The 16,953-nt window shown below is 48.3% G+C and overlaps 2 protein-coding genes across 2 annotated transcripts in view; both read left to right on the top strand.

The window, feature by feature from the left end:
• Gnb5 (G protein subunit beta 5) overlaps nt 1-5,132 on the top strand; it is a 31,478-nt gene extending 26,346 nt beyond the window's left edge. Inside the window, exons 9-11 of the mRNA XM_075965238.1 lie at nt 1,531-1,627; nt 2,620-2,786; nt 4,233-5,132. Of these exons, the coding sequence (XP_075821353.1) occupies nt 1,531-1,627; nt 2,620-2,786; nt 4,233-4,244 (276 nt within the window). The 3' untranslated portion in view covers nt 4,245-5,132. The remainder of the gene's footprint in view (nt 1-1,530; nt 1,628-2,619; nt 2,787-4,232) is intronic.
• A 1,821-nt stretch (nt 5,133-6,953) lies between these two features.
• Nucleotides 6,954-10,875, top strand: Bcl2l10 (BCL2 like 10). Its single transcript, XM_075967748.1, has 2 exons — nt 6,954-7,794; nt 10,434-10,875. The coding sequence occupies exons 1-2, from the start codon at nt 7,351-7,353 to the stop codon at nt 10,554-10,556; spliced, it is 567 nt and encodes a 188-aa protein (XP_075823863.1). The 5' UTR covers nt 6,954-7,350; the 3' UTR covers nt 10,557-10,875.
• The last annotated feature ends 6,078 nt before the right edge of the window (nt 10,876-16,953 follow it).

Here is a 16,953-nt window from a genome sequence, read left to right as displayed (position 1 = left end):
CCGAGTTTAATTCCCAGCACCTATGTCAAGTGACTTACAACCTCCTGTAACTCCACTTCTGGGGAATCTGACACCCTCTTCTATCCTCCTCACATACCCATACACATATGCATTCATACACACACACATACACACACATGTCCATATTCGTCCATATTCACATAAATAATAAAATATTTTTTTTAAAAAAACCTTATGTGTCAAAAATATCTAAATTTGGCCATGCCATTTCCTGGAAATAATTCTATTCCAAGGGTTCTGCTCCTAAGCTAATGTAACTTTATTTCTGACATCAACATGTATATAAAGATTTTTACATAAAAAGTTGATTACATGGCTTTGGGCAGTTCTATTGTTACTGCCCAGCCCATTGCCCCTTGTAATATACTCAGAAACCAGTTTTCTTCCCACAAAAATGTTCGTCATAGAATTATGTATAAAAGAAAAAATTAGTCATAAGAAAAACATTTAGCTGGCCCTGGCCTAACAGATTGAGACATAGCCACGTGGGGAATATTGGACAGACATGTAAATCATCTTCTTTGAAGACTGATTCTGGAAGTGCTTACCACGCATGTTGACAGAGACGGCAGTGAGGCGCTCACCCTGTCTACCTCCACACTTAGTTAGGGTTTCTGTTGCTGTGATGGAACACCGTGACCAAAAGCTAGTCGGGGAGGAAATGGTTTATTTGATTTACACTTTCATATCACATTGTTCAGCATCAAAGGAAGTCAGGACAGGAACTCAAACAGGTCAGGAACCTGGGGCAGGAGTTGGCCCAGGACATGGAGGGAAGCTGCTTATTGGCTTGCTTCTCATTGCTTGCTCAGCCTGCTTTTTTATACAACCCAGGACCACCAGCCCAAGGGTGGCCCCACTCGCAATGGGCTGGGCCCTGCTCCATCAATCACTAATTAAGCAAATGCCCTACAGCCCAAACTTCTTTTCTTCTTCCTAGAACTGAAGACCTAACCCAGGGCCTTGCATTTGCTAAGCAAAGGCTCTACTGCTAAGCTAAATCCACAACTCCTTATCTTAGGGAGGTATTTCCTTATTTGGGCTACAAAGTGAGTTCCATGACATTCTTATGACTTTAGCATGTCAAGCTGACATAAAAGTATCCAGAACATATACTTAAAATAAAAAAGAAACATAAGAAAGAACATTGCAGTCATTAGCAAATACCTCTAACTTGGGGCGACTTTCATTTCCTCGAGAATGAATTTCTAAGTATTTCGGAATGTTCCATGTTGACTGTGTGTGCTTCATCATGGAAAAGAAAGTAGGGTTTTATGTTTATCTCTGTCCCTGAAGGAACTTTCTACACTTGCTGTTTCTTTGAGTCTCTGCTGACCCATGGAGATTAACAGGAAATGGGGCTGAAGTATAAAATAACAGGAGAGAGAACTAAAAAGGTTTTCTCCTGTCATGCCTCAAGCTACAGAGCTGCTGACCCCAATAGTAGCTCTGTGGTCTGCCCTTTGACAGATTGAAGTCAGAATGATTTGCACCTTTGTTTCTTCGCAGTGTCGCCTCTACGACCTGCGGGCAGATAGAGAGGTTGCCATCTACTCCAAGGAGAGTATCATATTTGGAGCATCGAGCGTGGACTTCTCCCTCAGCGGTAAGGTTTTATTTCAGAAACTTCTCCAGGAGTGTAGGACCTAAAAAGCAAAGCACCTCTCTGCCTAGCTTCGCCTCTCTGAGCCTTTTGTGGGGCGGTACACTCAGGCCACATCTGACCTTCAGACACCCTTTGCCTAACACACCCCCTTTCCCCTTTGTGCTGGGAAACTCCCTGCTGCCCTGCCCACAGCTGGGAGACAGCTAGCAGAAGCCAGGCCAGTGCTGATGGGGCACTCCCCTGTTCTGAGTCTACACCTTTGCACACAAAATTACAGCCACTTCCTGGCACCTGTACACAGCTCCACTGTTCCGTCCCCGAAAGCATCGATCACCTCGTTTTAATCTCTGTAAACCCAAGTTGAAGGTTTAGAAATGACAGGAGTGTTCCTGCTTCCTCTAAAGCCCAGTGACGTCCTACACACATTTGTTTTGTTTTCGTTTTTCAAGACAGGGTTTTTTCTTTGTGACAGCTCTGGCTGTCCTGGAACTCGCTTTGTCAACCAAGCCGGCCTCTGCCTCTGAGTGCTATGATTAAAGGTGTGTGCCGCCACCGCCTGGCTTCCTCCATCTCATGTGAGCCTGGCATGGTGGCTCCTACTGATGCTACAGTGATATTTCTGTCTGTCCCATGCCGTCCACAGAGGACAGTGACAGCTTTCTCCGGAACTGCAAAGGCAGCATACAGTGCCTGCTGCAGAGTGGGCCTAGATGAATCTGTTTATTGGATGGATGGATGGATGGATGGATGGATGGATGGATGGATGGATGGATGATGGATAGATGGATGAGTGGATGGATGGATGGATGGATGATGGAGGATGGAGGATGGATAGATGGATGAGTGGATGGATGGATGGATGGATGGATGGATGGATGGATGGATGGATGGATGGATGGATGCAGAAATTCATTAGTAAGTGAGTGAGGATGAGTGACTGTCAAGGAAGGAGAAACAGGAACTGGTTTAACCATTGCATCTTCTGCTTCTAGGTCGCCTGCTCTTTGCTGGGTACAATGACTACACCATCAATGTCTGGGACGTTCTCAAGGGCTCCAGGGTCTCCATCCTGTTTGGACATGAGAACCGCGTCAGCACTCTTCGAGTTTCTCCTGACGGAACAGCATTCTGCTCAGGGTCATGGGATCACACCCTAAGAGTAAGGAGATGTCCTGTTTCCCTGTGTGAAAGGAAAGGAAGGCCTCCAGGGCTGTCAGCCAGCATTCTCATGTCCAGAGCTAAGATAGATGCCAAGGGGGCGTCTCTGGGAGGTCAGGAGCTTTGTCCACACACGTGTTCAGAGAGACCAAGAATGGTGCCGAAAGAATAATGGAACTTGAAGAACCCAAATGCTTTGTTTCATTTTCCCCTACATGTCTGATGTTGTTGTGATTCTGGCCTTGAGTAAGTCACAGGTTCCCAGTCACTGCTCCCTGTGCTGCAGGGTTCTCCACACTGGGACAGACTTCATGTGAGGAGGTGAAGGCCCCTGGGATGGCCTACTGATTGTGTGAATACTATTCCAGGAGAAGGGCCTTGTGGCTTTGATCAGCTTTTCAACTCCCCTAGAGTCCCACCACCACAGCAAAAAGCAGGGAGGTGGGCGTCAGGTGTTCCTGGAACTTGGGAGTGCTGAGCACATTGCCCATTGGTATGCAAGATTCCAGGTCTGACAGAGCCTTGTGTGAGGGTTTAGGGGTTGAGTTTGAGATAGATCTTTGGATAATGACTTGATTAGGCTTGGACATATTTGGAGCATAATAATTTTAACATGGCTGGGCAGAGGGTGAGGGGCAGATTCTTAAAGAAAGTCTTAGAGGAGCCAACAAGATGTCTCATGGGTAAAGGCGCTTGCTGCCAAGCCCAACAGCTTGAGTTTGAGTCCTGGAACCCACAGAGTGGTTGGAGAGACCTGGTGGTGCCCACAAATTACCCTCCGACCTACTCGCGTACACTACAGCACACACAGACACATACACACTAAATCATGAATGAAGAATGCTGTACTAAGTAAGGTCTTAGGAAGTAAGCAGCCCTTCCTGTTCTATTTATTTTAATGGGAGTAGGTTGAATGTCTAGTTTTGGGACAAATAGATAAAAAGATTTTTTTGCAACGTTACAAACAAAGTTTAGTAGTGAGGTGTTGATGAACAACAGCGAGCTGGGAGGATTCGCATGGTTCAATTCCCAGTCTGAGGCATCACCAGTGGCTGCCCTGCCGACGTTTAACTGAGGAGTAGGTGTCAGAGATGCTGAAGCCCTTGAGAGCCCTGTTTGGTGGAGTGTGTGAGTGGGAGGGGTGTGTGTCTAAGTGTGTGCATGTATATCTGTGTGTATATGTATGTGTGTATGAGTGTGTATGTGTGTGCATGTGTGTCTGTGTGTGCATGTGTGTATGTATGTGTGTGTACGTGTGTATGTGTGTCTGTGTATGTGTGTACATGTATGTGTATGTTATATGTATGTATATGTGTATGGTGTGTGTGGTATGTGTATGTATGCGTGTATATGTGTGTGTATGTGTGAGTGTGTACAGCCTGTTTTCCTCTGTTAAACTCAAGTTTTATGAATAACTACTAAAAATGATCTATCTTCGTCTTCTCAGGTTTGGGCATAATCCTCTCACAGCGTGCACAAAGAACATGTGTCCTCCCATGTAGCTATGACTTCTAGAGGAGCCCAGGACTTCCCACAGGTTAGCTCATGGGAGCAACTTCACAGCTCAGCACTCACTCAGCCCTCCAGTGTCACCACAAAAACCGTCCCCTTCCTGGAAGTGCACCCCTGTAGATCTCGGCACTTCGACTGTACCTTCAAGTCCTTGCTTCATCTCCAACACTCTATAAAGTTTGTCTGTTTTTTAAGTTATTTCATCCAGTAGAGTTCCACATTTATCCGCGTTTAAACTGTCCCCCGTTGCTTCCTCGAATCCGGTCTGTCTTCGGAGCACTTTCAACTACCTTTTCTTGGTGTGGACTGTGGCTTCTAGAACCTTCCTCTGGACATGCCAGCTCTGTGGACTGTGAGAATGACTGTGCATTGGTCTGTCAGAGAAGAAAATTCCAGCTCCAACTGTGACTACACAGAACCACTTTTTAAAACTTTTTATGTAAAAGTATCTCTTTTTCCCAACCTGTTCAGTTGTATTCTTTTAGATGAAATGTTTTTGTCTGGGAGAGTCTTTCCAAAGGAAGCAGACGTGCAGAAAACAGGCCAGATGTCTGACTTGTGGCGCTGAGATAGTTGGTGGGCTAGGGCGGGGCAGTCCCCCACACTGGAGGGGAAAAACTGGTTGCCATTTATAGCTCAAAGGCTGCCTAGAGCAAACAGAACCTTCTGCCGTGGGAAGACAAGACACTAAATGGGTTAAGCCTACTAGTAGTGTTGTCAGAAATGCCGAAGTTAAAGTGGGTGTTGTCCGTGTAAATAAGATCCGAGTGTCCTACACAGCGGCTGTACTAAGGCTGATGGCCAGGTCATGAATAATAATGTCTTTGCTATCAAAGGGATGTCCTGTCTTTATTTGAGTCAGAAATTCCTTCTAAATGCTACTGCCTGTTTCTTATTACAAGGTCCCTGCTTTTTTCTTCCATTTTTCTTTCAAAGGTGTAGAGGTTTGTTCTTTTAGAAATGCTGTATCTAGTAAAATGTCATGTTAACAGACGTGGTGGCACACACTTTTAAGTCCAGGTACTTGGGGAGGGGGGTGGTTCAGAGGCAGGAGGAGGTGGCTTGAGTCCAAGAGCTCAAGGCCAACCTCAGTCACGTGTGAGACCGCTGCTTTTCATTTTGTGTGTGTGTGGGGGGGGTTGTTTTGCTCTGTTTTGTCTTTTTATATTTAGTTGTTCATTATTTTATTCATTTATTTATTGTGTGTGTGTGTGTGTGGTGGATACCCATGCCACAGAACACGTGTGGACGTCAGAGTGCAGTCAGTGGGAGCCTCTTCGCACCTTCCACTTATGGTGCCTGGGGATTGAACTCAGATCCTCCGGCTTAGTAAGAAGCACCCTTACCTGCTGAACAATCTCAATGCCCCTGTTTTGTTTTCTTATGAAACAAAGTATCGGATAGTCCCAGGCTGCCCTCAGATTTGCTGCATTGCCAAGTAGGATTGTAAACTTCTGGTGCTCGAACACCCCGTTTGTCAGCATGCACCACACACTAAGTGCACTAAAATTGTAGGTGTGCTGCTGGGGCCAAACCCAGACCTTGAGAGGTACAGCCCCAGGCCCCCAAGACCCCATCTCTAAAAGGATTTTTTTTTTTAAGAATACTGGGAAAGCTGGGCGATGGTGGCGCACGCCTTTAATCCCAGCACTCGGGAGGCAGAGACAGGCGGATCTCTGTGAGTTCGAGACCAGACCAGCCTGGTCTACAGAGCTAGTTCCAGGACAGGCTCCAAAGCCACAGAGAAACCCTGTCTCGAAAAACCAAAAAAAAAAAGAATACTGGGAATCTAAGATCATCTTGGACACTGGTAATCATTCCTGGGTAAAACTGGCGCTATGCATGGCCTTGGGCATCTGGCCAAAAATTTGCTGCCCCTGAGCAGCAGGAGAAGGAGTGTACCCCCAGATTGCCTGGCCCCCTGCTCTGGCTGGCTCTTTGCACAGTGTTGGCTTTGCCTTTATAGCCTCAGCCCCAGACGGTTGCTCCTCAGAGAGACCCCAGAATGCAGAAAAGTCTTCCAGCCATCGGGGCGCTCCTGTGACCTCAGCAGCCTCTTTGGACTTGAGAGTAAAAACGTCACACACATTTTTGTCATGACATTAGGATTATTTAAATGTCCCTTAGGAGCCCTGAAAGAGTCTCAGGGACACACGCTGGTTCTGGGTTATACTGTGACACTCTAGAGAGTTCTCTTTGCCCCTCAGGGAGACTGCCCTGGATTAAAGCAGGCTTCTAGAGAGTGTGGACATAAAGAAGGGGCCAGACAGCTGGGCACAAGTGATCTCTGGGAAACGGAGTAACCTCAGCTCACACAAAGTCAAAAAGCAGCCCCAGGAGGGCCCACGAGGAATAGAGCCCAGCAGAACTGTAACCTACCAGAGCAGGGGTTCTCTACCTGTGACCCCTTTGGGGCCCCCATATCAGATAGGTATCCTGCATAGTAGATACTTAGGATTCATAACAGTAGCAAAATTGCAGTTATGAAGTAGCAACAAAATAATTTTATTGTTGGGAGTAACTGCAAGGCAAGGGTCGCAACTTTAGGAATGTTGAGAACTGATGAACTAGAGACTTGGTCAAGGGAGACCTGCAGGGATTCTAGGGAGCGTAGCTGGTAGGTCAGAGACAAGCAAGAGTCAGGGGCAGGGCCTGCATTGCCTCCTCCAGCTTAGGACAGACCCTTTGCAAAATTATTATATATCCTCACTTTCCAAACAAGCCGGCCGGGTTCATAGCATGTTAAGACGTGGTTTCTAGCCTGGCCTGATGGCACAAACCTGTAATTCCAGAGATTCAGGAGGCCGAGGTAGGAGAATGACAATTTTAAGGCCTACCAACGCCTAGAACGTTCCAGAACCCAGCTAATTCTTAATCCTTGGGCAAAAGGTAAGCAGTAACCCGAGGGTCCCACGTTGTTCTTGTTTGCTCCATCACGGGCCTCGCTCATTGCAACAGGTGCAAGTGAGATTCCCAATCATCTGGGGGGTGGAGGCAGGAAGCTGCCGGGCCTTGAAAGCCGGCTGGGTTGGGCCGGGTGCAGAGGCCTAAGGATGGACAACGACCTGTTGCAGGAACGCACTAGACGGCTGTTGACTGACTTCTTCACGTTCTGTGCTCGGGAGCCGGGTGTCCCCGAGTCACCGCCCACGTCGGCGGAGGCGAAATTGCTGCGCTCTCTGGCAGCGCGGATGCAACGGCAGCACGAAACTTTCTTCTCCACCTTCTTTGGCTACCAGGGCAACCGCGTGGAGCTGGTGAGACAGATGGCGAATGGGATGTTCTCCGATGCCCCAAACTTCAACTGGGGCCGCCTGGTGGTGCTCTTGACCTTCGCGGGGACGCTTCTGGATCAAGACCCTAGCCACGCTACCACGCAGAGGAATGGTGTGAACAATCAAATCCAAGTGGCCCGAGACTGCCGTCTCATCGTGGATTTACTGTGTAATCAGCTCCTGAGACATCATCGCTTGTGGCTGGAGGCTCATGATGGCTGGGTGAGACCACACGCGAAGCGTGGGCATGATGGTGTGTGTGGGGGGGGGGGGGGGTCGATTGGGTGGGGGTGCTGTGCTAAATCTCTCTCAGAGACCAGGAGCACTTCAGCTTTACTGTGCAGTCCGATTTTATTTTCTTCCTTTACTGTTTTTTCCCCCCTAAAGTAAGGGTCTCAGCCCAGGCTGGACTCATTCATAGCCTCCTATATAAATGGTCCTCCTGCTTGCATTCCCGGGGCACTACTTACAGCCTATGCTACTATGGATGGGTTGATGTGGTGCGGATGTGGAGGCCCCTGGACACTCCCAGGGGGGGGGGCTTTGAACAGGCCAGAAAAACACTCTATTTACTGAGCCCCGGCCCCGGCCCCAGCCGAAGATTTCTTTAGAGGCACTCAGACGGCCCTTGCTCAATAGTTCTCATAAAAATCCATTCAGGGGTGACTAGGCACACCTGGCTTTCCCTACCCCTTGCCCTCAGAACTTTCAGGGAGGGCTTATTAGGTCCGATAAGCCCAAGCAGTATAAAAGGGACTGTGGGTCACGCCCAGGCCCTCCAGAACTTCCTCTCCTTTCTCTAACCCTGCAGGAGACTAAAGCCCTAGGGGTTGTGAACTGTCTGTGACCAAGTGTGGCCCCTGACTGGGGTCTTCTCACCCACTGCCTTTTTCCCTGCTGGGCAGGCTCCCGACTTTCTGTTGGTCCTGAATCTCTGAGTTGTAAAAAGCTAAAGAGGCAGCTACACAGAGCTACCGGCCAAGGAAAACACCCAGCGTGAGAATAAAGTGTTTGACTGTAGATTGTTAGCATCTGTGAGGCCTTGGGTTCAATACCCAGCACCGCCAGAGAAGGAAAAAAAAACCTCCACCCTAGTTATTTAGCTCACGTGCTGAGCTTGGCCTCAGGTTTCTTCTTCCCGGTCGGGGTTGAATCAAAGCTGAAGTGACCCGTGTTATATTATAAATGTAAATGATTAAAACCTGCTATAAAAAAACCTGCTGTCAGCAGTCTGCATTTAGACCACCTGAGAAGGAAAGGCGGTGTGACGGGTTAGCGGTAACTCCTGCCCTGTTCCTGCTGTGTGGGTCTCACTGGGCCGGTAGACTGCCTTCAGCTGGGGTTTTGAGAACCCTCTGAGCCCTCTCTCTCCTCTCCCCCTCTCCTTCCTCACTCCTCCTCTCTCCCGGTGAGCTCTCAGACTTGGGAGGGTTCAAGAGGAACGGTGAGGCCAGTTTTCTTTTGGATAAGAGACTCAGAGTTAATACCAAGGAAAGGCAGCGTGACGGGCTCCGCATGGTGTTGAGGTCTATGGGACAAAGCCGGAATCCCCTCTTATGGGTTCCAGAGGAGGGAGGAGGCCCCATGCCACTTAGTGGTGAATAAGTGCTTGAAGTTGGGTTGTTACTGTTTCCAGAGCAGCAAGGGTCGGGGAAAATGTTGGCTCCTTTGGTTAATGTATGTTCACCATACAGGATTTGCTGGCCATACTCGGGGCCTCAGGGAGCCTGGGGTTGGTGAACTCCCTTTGGGGAAGAGACTCTTACACATCACGGGCTGGCTTTCAGTGTGGCCTCCGCTATTTCTTCCATCTGAGCTGTGAAGGCAGCGAAAGCAGCTGCTGTGGCGAACATGGCTTGAATACACTCTATACACAAATGTAACTTTCCCAGCCTTTTTGTTTTGGGGTGGCAGGCATGAACTCAGTCTCTGGTTGCTACATATTAACTTGGGGTGGTGTGGAGTCAGCACATCTCCCGTCCCGTATCTGAGTCAGAGACTGACGTCTGTGTTGGCACAATGGAAGGATGTTGTCCTCATGAGCCTGCGTCATGTGCTGTACACAGCAGTCTGGATGAGTTGAGATGGCAGTGTGCTAAACAGCAGCGGGGGGGGGGGGTTATGAATGTAAAAATCAAGACAGTTATTAAAGGGGTAGCCACAGGTCTGACCCAGGGGGCCTCAATGAGTTCTGTAATCATTTTGACCTTGATTTGGGGGGGGGGGGGGTCCGGGGTGACTAGAAGAGCTGAAGACAAAGGAGGGAATGCCCAAGGTTTAAGTTTTTCAGTTTTATTGGAGGTTGTGGGGAAGGCATCAGAAAGTAAAGAGGTTTTTATAGAGTTCTCCTAGATGTCTTTCCTCAGCGTTGAGGTAAAATGTGAGGTGTTATGAGGCATCTCTGCCATATGGGGCAGTTATATGATAGCTTCTATGCGAGTTGAGCTGTGAACAGATCCTGGGATGTATGGTAGGCACGTGCCTTTCATTTTATGGCAGGATCTAGAACCTTCATACTAGAGATTGGCCCAGGGCCTTGTGCATGTCATCAAGTTTGACCGCCAAGCTCCACGCTAGCCCTGCCTGTGAATTTCTGTGTGGATGAGTACCTGCACGTGTTCTGTGCCATGTACATGCAGTGCTCAGCGAGGCCAGTAGAGGGCGCCAGGTCCCCTGGACCTGGAATTAACCGGCGTTGTGAGCTACCACGTGAGTGTGCTGGGATCTGAACCCAAGTCCTCTGCAAGAGCAGCCGGTGCTCTCAGTGGCTGGGCCACCTCTTTGGCCCCACCTTCTGTGTATCTGGGGCTCTGGTTTGTTCATGGAGAGTCCGTCTAATGCTCCTCGTGTGCCCCTTACAGGATGGCTTTTGCGATTTCTTCAGGAGCCCCTTCCCAGTCATTGTTTGGAGGAGAGTGCTCATCAAGGCTTTTCTGTCCTGCATCATAGTGACGACCATCCTGTATATCTGGAAAAAGTTTTAAGTTTTAACATTTTAAAACGATTTTACCTGCCAACTGTGACCAGCTAAGGGACCATTTTAGATGGCTGGAGAAGAACTGAGGAAATCCTCCTACCTAGAGACATTTTTTACCTGCATGCTGCATGGAGTCCTGGGGTTGCAACGGGGCAGCATTTGGAAGGGGGAGGGGCTCATCGCTAAGTGGAGAAATAGTCTTCTGGGTACCCCAAAGAACTACATCTGCTCCGACCAAAACCCCAGAGCAACGACGAATGCAATAGAAAACCTTAAGAATTCCTTGGAAGTCTATCTTTCTGTGCCTAATTCCCAGGACTTCTGAATTTATAGTGTCCCCCTCGAATAAAATTTTAAGTAACTTCAAATTTTTAATAAATGCATATACATTTTTTCAAAAAGACTGGCTATTTCTCTAATTCAGCAAGACTTTTGTTCTTGGGAGTAACTTCAGTTGATGACAGTGTCCTTCACTATAAACCAGGGTTTGTTTATATTGCTGTATGTGGGAGGGGTAATTTTTCTTATAATGTATATTCATGTTATGCTTGTATGTTTATCTGTGTACCACATATGTGGCTGGTGCCTCTGAGGCCAAAACATGGTGTCAGATCCCTGGAACAGGAGTTACAGACGGCTGTGAGCACCATGTGGGTGCTGGGAATTGAACACGGGTCCTCTGGAAGAGCAGCTGGTGCTCTCTCTCCAGCCTTAACAAAGCTTTGCTTTAAACATTTAATCTACACGAAAGTTCTTAAGCCATTCCTCTTTCCCCCTCCGCTCTCCAGTCCACTCAAACCCTGCAGGGTGGTGGGCATTGTGCCCCTCCAAGGCTCCCTGGCCATCATTAGCCTGCATTCACACACGCACACGCACACGTACACGTGCGCGCACAGCTTCTGGATGGAGATGTAGGTCTCAGGGATCAATTTTGAGTCATCAGGCTTGGTGCCAAATACTTTTACCTACCAAGCCATCTCACTAGCTAAACTACGTTTATTATTTGTTTTTAGTTATAGTGTGTGTGTGTGTGTGTGCGCGCGTGTGTGCGCGCGTGTGCGCGTGCGTGTGCGCGTGCGTGTGTGTGTGTGTGTGTGCGCGCGCGCGTGCGCGCGCACCACAGTACAAATTGGAGGTCAGAAGACAACTTACAGGAGCTGGTTCTCTGCTTTCACAATGCAGTTCCCTGGGATCAAACTCAGGTCATAAACTTGATGACAATCACCTTTACCTGCTCAGCTAGCTCTCTGGCCTTCTCTTCCTTCCATGAGATTCCTAGGGAAATTCCAATTCTGGGGAGCCCCTGAAGAAGGGGAATCAGGGCCTATGTGGCAGAAGTGGGGGTCTTTTTTTTTTTGAGACCTTTCTGAGAATGGGGGAGGAGTGCAAGCCTCAGGCAGAGCGATTCCCAGGCAGTAGGCTGGGGAGAGAGTGATGAACAGCACATGGCACCCGTAGCCCCTTTGTTGTGTACTCTCTGCTCCCCCAGGTGAGTCTGTTAGCTAGAGAGTCACAGTGCCTCAGTAGGTGCCTGCCTGTAACAGTGAGCGGGGAGGGACCGCTGCAAATATCGTGGCCTGGGCAGAGGCTGGATTCTAACATCGCATTCTGACATGGGGATAAAACTCACACAAGACAAAATTCTCTTCAGCATTTTAAAGTACACCCTTCAGTGGGTTTTACACAGGATCGCACACCCCTCACCCTTTAATTCCCTCACTCAGAAACCCCACACTGTCAACACTTCTGAGCCTTCCCTCCCCAGCAGCCGCTAAGCTACCTTCTGCCTCTGGAGCTGCCTCTTCTGGACACTGCACATAACTGGAATCAGACAGCTCAGGGCTTTTGTGTCTGGTTTCTTGTTTAGCCGAGTGTTTTCCAGGCTTCTGCACGAGGTAGCATGTCAGGACTTCACCCCTGCTCAAGGCTAATGCCGCATCATGCTTACCACACACAGAGAGAGCCGGAATGTGGGTGGCTCTCCCTGGTTGCCTAGTGTGAATGTGGTTCTCTGAGCATGCTTTTATGTGCTTTTTGCAGACTTTCAGCACTCCTGGGTGCAAGCCTAGGTGGGCTTGTTGGGCCCCGGTAACTGTAGGCTTAGCGCGCAGCAGAGCCATGAAGCTGTTCTTGGCAGCTGCCCTGCTCAGCATTCCCACCAGAAAGACATGGGGTTCCAACTCCTTTCGTGGTGAAACCCCAGCGTAGCAAAGGGAAAATGGGGAGAACTACCTGAGCAAGATCCGGAGAAGCACAATTTGGGTGTCTAAAATACAGACAGCAGGCCGCTTCTGCCTCCTTGGCTTCCCAGACACCTTGCAGCCACAAGCCCTGACGTGGTGGGACCAGCGTCATCAGCTCTTCTCTGCAGCCAAGTAGGGCTTCTGCAAATCCATCCTTTGGCACTTTCTGCCCTGGGGCCTTTATGCCTGGCCTTGTGCCCGTCCGCTGTTATAGACTCTGCTCAAATGGCAAAAAGTATCAGTTTATGGGATTTTTAAGATTCTATCTATATTTTTATTTTTATTTTTATTTTTTTTATTTTTTGGTTTTTCGAGACAGGGTTTCTCTGTGGCTTTGGAGCCTCTCCTGGAACTAGCTCTGTAGACCAGGCTGGTCTCGAACTCACAGAGATCTGCCTGCCTCTGCCTCCCGAGTGCTGGGATTAAAGGCGTGCGCCACCATCGCCCGGCTTCTATATTTTTATTTATGTGCATGTGTCTGTATCTGTGTGTATGGGTACCCATGGGGACGAAAAGAGGGGTTTGGATCCCTTGGACCTGGAGTTATAGGCAGTTGCAAGCTTCCAGAACCAAGCTCCCGTGTTTACCAGCTGCGGATCTCCAGCCCGTGTTTTCTTCCTTTTAAAGTTTCTGTTTATTATTCTTGTATATATGTTAATTGTGTATTAATTGGGAGGGGACAGGGGACGAGTACCACAGCATGCATGTAGCGGTCAGAGGACAACTTTGTGGAGTTGCTTTTCTTCCTCCTCCCTTTATGTGGGTTCCAGTGGCCAGGCTTGCCAGTAAGTGCCTGTGGCCACTGAGCCGCCTCTCCAGCCCCAGTTTGTATTTTGTGGCTATGCCTCTCTTTAAGAGTTGAATTCAGCCGGGCGGTGGTGGCGCACGCCTTTAATCCCAGCACTCGGGAGGCAGAGGCAGGCGGATCTCTGTGAGTTCGAGACCAGCCTGGTCTACAAGAGCTAGTTCCAGGACAGGCTCCAAAGCCACAGAGAAACCCTGTCTTGAAAAACCAAAAAAAAAAAAAAAAAAAAAAAAAGAGTTGAATTCAGTAAAATTGAAAATGCAAATGAGGAGCCCAGGGGATGGCTTACTGGGTAAAAGTGCTTGGTATTCAGCCTGGATCTAACCTAAGGTCAGATCCCCAGAACCCACAAAAGCCAGATGTGGTGTGTGTCTGCACCCCTACTCCCAAGTACTGGAGGCAGAGACAGAACTCCCCAGAAGTCAGTAGGCCAACTAGCCTGGAGTCCAAGTTTGCCAAATGAGAGACCTTTCTACAAACAAGGCAGAAGGAAAGAACTGGTGCCTGAGGTCCTCTGACTTCCATGTGCGCGCCATCAAACGCACAGATCCACACACACATACACACATCATATACACGTGACAAGCATTTTTAAGTGAATAATTAAATAAAAGAAATGAAGCCAGGGATCATGGAGATGTAGCTCAGTTGGAAAACTGCCTGCCCAGGGTGCAGAGATTCTGGGATCAGGCCCCAGCAGTATGCGCCCTGGGTGTGTGGTGGCTGAGACGGGGAAGGGTCAGAAACTCAAGGTCATCCTAAACTAGCCACAGGAAGCCCTGCCTTAAAAATAGGGATAAATGCTTTAACAAGGAAGGTTACGAAGCTGGGGGTGGGATAGTGGCACACATCTGTATTTACCTTAGCATTCCAGAGGCTGAGGCAGCCGGGACTCCAGGGGGAGTTAAAAACTGCTGGGGGATACGTATGTAGGTAGCCTCTGTCTCAAAACCAAAAGTGAATGAATGATTGAATAAAGAGGTAAATTTTAAAATGTTTCCTTAGGCCAGCAATAGATCTAGCAGACTGCACATTAGAATCTCAGGCTTTTCAACTTAGGCTGCCTCCATCCGCCTGCCTCGGGGATTCGTTGGCTCAGGGGAAACATGGTGTGAAGAAGCTCTCAAAGTCCCCTTGTGACTCTAACGTGAAGGCAGGGCCGTGCTCCAGGGTTTTGAACAACTTTATTAACCGAATAACTGACCCCTAACTGTCATGATGAACCCTGCAACCCTGCTCCTTTTGAGCCTAACTAGGTTCCTTGGCCCCGACAAGATTTCAATCACATTTTAAGATATTTAAGGGTGTCCACTGTGAATTAGCTGGGGTCTTTTTTCCTTAAAAAAATTCTATGTAATTTAACTGAAAGATTCAAAAAGTTCAATATGGTTTGTTACAAAAAAATAACAGGATCTATCATTTCTTGCCAACCAGTTCCACAGAAAACTCCCTGTTCTTCTTGTGGGTTATTTTCCTTTCCGCCTCGATTCTTATTTTTGTTTTGTTTTATTCTGAGATGGGGTCTTATCTGAAGCCCAGGGTGGCCTTGAACTTGATCTGTTGCCAGCGATGACTTTGCTTTCTTTCAGCTTCTATCTCCCAAGTGCTAGCTAGCTAGGATTGCAGATGCTGCTACCACACCCAACCAGCTTGAACTATGTCTTTAAATAGAAGGCTTTTCTTGATTTTCAGTTTGAGACATTTTATCTTTATACTCCCCACCCATCTCTTGGCATCCCTAGCCCCACCCAGTGTAATTATATCATAATTTCACTCCAATCACTATTCATTATCCATATCATGAATTCTCATGCTCTGCTGAACTGAACCGTGTAATCAGCTAAGATGATTTCTTTCTCACACTTTGCATCCTGGAGTTAATAATTGCCTTAATCTTTCCTACTTGATTAGTTTGGGGCTAGTTTTGTATAAACTTTTTTATGGCCCACCCCTGAGTTCTCTCATAGTTGTGGAAATCTCTTCTGCAGACATGCCTTCCCATTGGGTTTCTCGCGTGTGATCTTGCAGAGTCTCCCATTTGTTCATGCCTGGGCTATCTGTCTCCTCTGTTTCAGGTACACACACACACACACACACACACACACACACACACACATATGCAGTGTCCGGACTCCGGATTCCTGTCCCCTCTCTTCCCCCTGGAGTCTCCTGTTTCTGGCCTTGCTCCTTTTTTGTCTGTGGTCCTTGTTTTGCTGAAGCACATCCTGCAGCAGCTTCCTGCCCAGGAGTAGGTGGGGCAGGAGACTGTCCGCAGCCTCGCTTGTCTGAACATCTTCTGTTACTTCATCCAAGATGTGCAGTTCTAGATTGCTCATTGCTTCCTTTCAGGGTTTAGAGGCACTTTTCTACTTTCTTCCAGTTTTTAGGGTTTTCCCAACATGGGAAGTTTTGTCAGCAGGGCCTTCTTTTTATTTTATTATTTTATGTGCATTAGTGTTTTGCCATTGGTTTCGGGTCCCCTGTAACTGAAGTTACAGACAGTTGTGAGCTGCCATGTGTGCCGTGAGTCGAACCCGGGTCCTCTGGAAGGACAGCCGGTGCTCTTCACCGTTGAGCCATCTCTCCAGCCCCCCAGCAGGGCCTTCTAGTCAACATGGCTTTTGAAGTTTTGCAGCCGCTGGTGGGTGTTGCCGTCTACCCCGTTCAGGTGAAGCGAGGTTTTCAATCAGGGCTCATCTATCCTGGCCTGAGAGAGCACCTTGATCTGCTCCTGTTTTCCTCCCTACAATTTTTAGCATTTAGATTCTGGACTTCCTTTGTGCTATCTAATTTTATCTTCATCTTTTAATGTTTGCTTTTCTCTTCTTCCTTTCCGGGAAAACTAGCTGGTGGCACAGAGTAGCAGTTGCAGTTGTGACAAGGAAAACACTGGGGGTCCGCAGACTGAAAGTTGAATGTCTTTCAGTATGACTGCGAGACTATGTTCCGGTCCAACACCCACAAAACAAGCGGCTCAGTGCAAGAGGAAATCAAACTTAGAAGATGCGCACTTGGTCAGTTTGCACACCCGGAAAAGGCCTAGTTAGGCTAGGAAAGTCTCCCACTGAATAAAAGCAGGTCCGATAAAGGAGGCCAGGGCCCCTGCTCACCCTCAGGACCCTTGTGTGTGTGTCCTCTGTACCCCTCTAGAAACTGAGGTGTCTCCCACCAGGGCCCAAGCTGCTGTTCGATGGCAAAGGCTGTTTCTCAGAAGACAGTTGTTAAAAAGAGAGAAACCAAGTTTGCTGTGTGTCACAGCTCCGACCACAGTCTTTACTACAGCTGATTATAAACTGAAACTGCTTTCCCGTAACTCTGAGCAGCTCTGAGTGGCGGTTACCCTCAGAGGCCTGTGA

The sequence above is a fragment of the Microtus pennsylvanicus genome, chromosome 3, assembly GCF_037038515.1.
Source record: "Microtus pennsylvanicus isolate mMicPen1 chromosome 3, mMicPen1.hap1, whole genome shotgun sequence".
NCBI classification, from domain to species: domain Eukaryota; kingdom Metazoa; phylum Chordata; class Mammalia; order Rodentia; family Cricetidae; genus Microtus; species Microtus pennsylvanicus.
This window is presented reverse-complemented; position numbering and strand designations above follow the sequence as displayed.

Bases quoted from the DNA above. Each gene is read 5' to 3' on its own strand.
- Bcl2l10 (XM_075967748.1), top strand. From the start codon at position 7,351: ATGGACAACGACCTGTTGCAGGAACGCACTAGACGGCTGTTGACTGAC. The intron at 7,795-10,433 runs GTGAGACCACAC...TGCCCCTTACAG, and splicing joins TGGAGGCTCATGATGGCTGG to GATGGCTTTTGCGATTTCTT.